The sequence below is a fragment of the Eimeria necatrix genome, genomic scaffold (genome assembly GCF_000499385.1).
Source record: "Eimeria necatrix Houghton genomic scaffold, Enh_scaff948, whole genome shotgun sequence".
Classification (NCBI taxonomy): domain Eukaryota; phylum Apicomplexa; class Conoidasida; order Eucoccidiorida; family Eimeriidae; genus Eimeria; species Eimeria necatrix.
In genome coordinates, this window is record NW_013654746.1 from 351 (window position 1) to 1724 (window position 1374).

General features: G+C 55.7%; 1 protein-coding gene across 1 annotated transcript; it reads right to left on the reverse strand.

Moving 5' to 3' along the window:
• Window positions 1-702: 702 nt before the first annotated feature.
• ENH_00083830 (hypothetical protein, conserved) lies at window positions 703-1374 on the reverse strand (the record flags this gene model as incomplete). The annotated part of the gene is made up of 1 exon (XM_013583475.1): window positions 703-1374. One exon carries the CDS (start codon window positions 1372-1374, stop codon window positions 703-705), a length of 672 nt encoding a protein of 223 aa, XP_013438929.1.

Sequence of the window (1374 nt, forward strand, 5' to 3'; positions counted from 1 at the left end):
GTTCATTGTCACCAGCGGGCTGGCAGTAGGGATTAAGGTACAAGATCCTAAAGGAGGCCCTAGCTGGAGGTGTTGCTGCTGCTGCAGCAGCAGCAGCAGCAGCAGCAGCAGCAGTAGCGCCACCAGCTAAATACTGCTTGCTGCTGCTGCTGCTGCTGCTGCTACTGCTGCTGCTTAGTTTCCGACAGGCGAAGCCTAGCTGGCCCAGTAGGCAGCAAAGTAAACTTTGCAAATGTCTAAAATATAATTAAATTAAATGCGAAGTAAATGTTAATAAAATTCAAACTCTTTGCAAAAAGTGGAGAAGACATTATTTAACAAATCCACTAAAGTAAATTAAAAAGAAAACTTCTAAAACTTTGTTTGTTCAGTTTTCGCCTCTGCCTCTTGCGAGGCTGAGAGCAGCAGCGGCTAGCTGCTGCTTTGCAGCTGGCTGGCAGCAACTCCCAGCCGCTAGCTCACAGCTAGCTGCTGGTGAGTGGATGGCTAGCTGCCAGCTAGCCATTTGCTGGCTGCTGGCTAGCTGCCAGCTAGCCATTTGCGGGCTGTTGGCTAGCTGCCAGCTAGCCATTTGCGGGCTGTTGGCTAGCTGCCAGCTAGCCATTTGCGGGCTGTTGGCTAGCTGCCAGCTAGCCATTTGCTGCTTGTTGGCTAGCTGCCAGCTAGCCATTTGGTGGCTGTTGGCTAGCTGAGGTGTTGCACTCAGATGTTCTGGTCCAGGAGGGCCTGTTCCCTCTCCCTGGCCTGCGCAGCGGCGGGCGAGTCTGGCTCCGCGGGGTGTACGTACACCCTGGAACTGTCTGCTGCAGCAGCAGCAGCAGCAGCAGCAGCAGCAGCAGCAGCAGCAGCAGCAGGGTTGTGCATGTGGCGCAGGGAGTAGTCGTAGTCGGCGAGGCGGGCGTAGGCCAGCGAGACCTCGTGGGGCCTCCACTGGTGTTCGTCTCTGCCGGAAAGTTTGAAGTAAAGTTTTTGAAAAGCAAATTTGCAAATTCCAAAAAGAGTTGGAATAGTTTGGAGACAATAAAGGAAGCAAAGAGCCACTTCGAGGCCCACAAAGGCCCAGACAAAGAGCCGCCTTTGGCCCAAGTACGAGACCCACTGCTGCTGCTGCTGCTGCTGCTGCTGCTGCTGCCCCGGCGCTGCAGCAGACAGCAGCAGCAGCAAAAAGGCCCCGAAACCCGCGCAGCAAAAGTAAATAACTCCTTCGAGGCTTTTGTGGCAGAGTCCGCAGACTGCTGCTGCGTGTTCGGCCCGCGCGGCCCCGCACAGCAGCCGCACGGCCAGCAGCAGCAGCAGCAGCAGCAGCAGCAGCAGCAGCTCAGCAGCAAGCGAGAACGCCACGAAGTAAAACAGCAGCGGGGCTTCTGCTGCCAT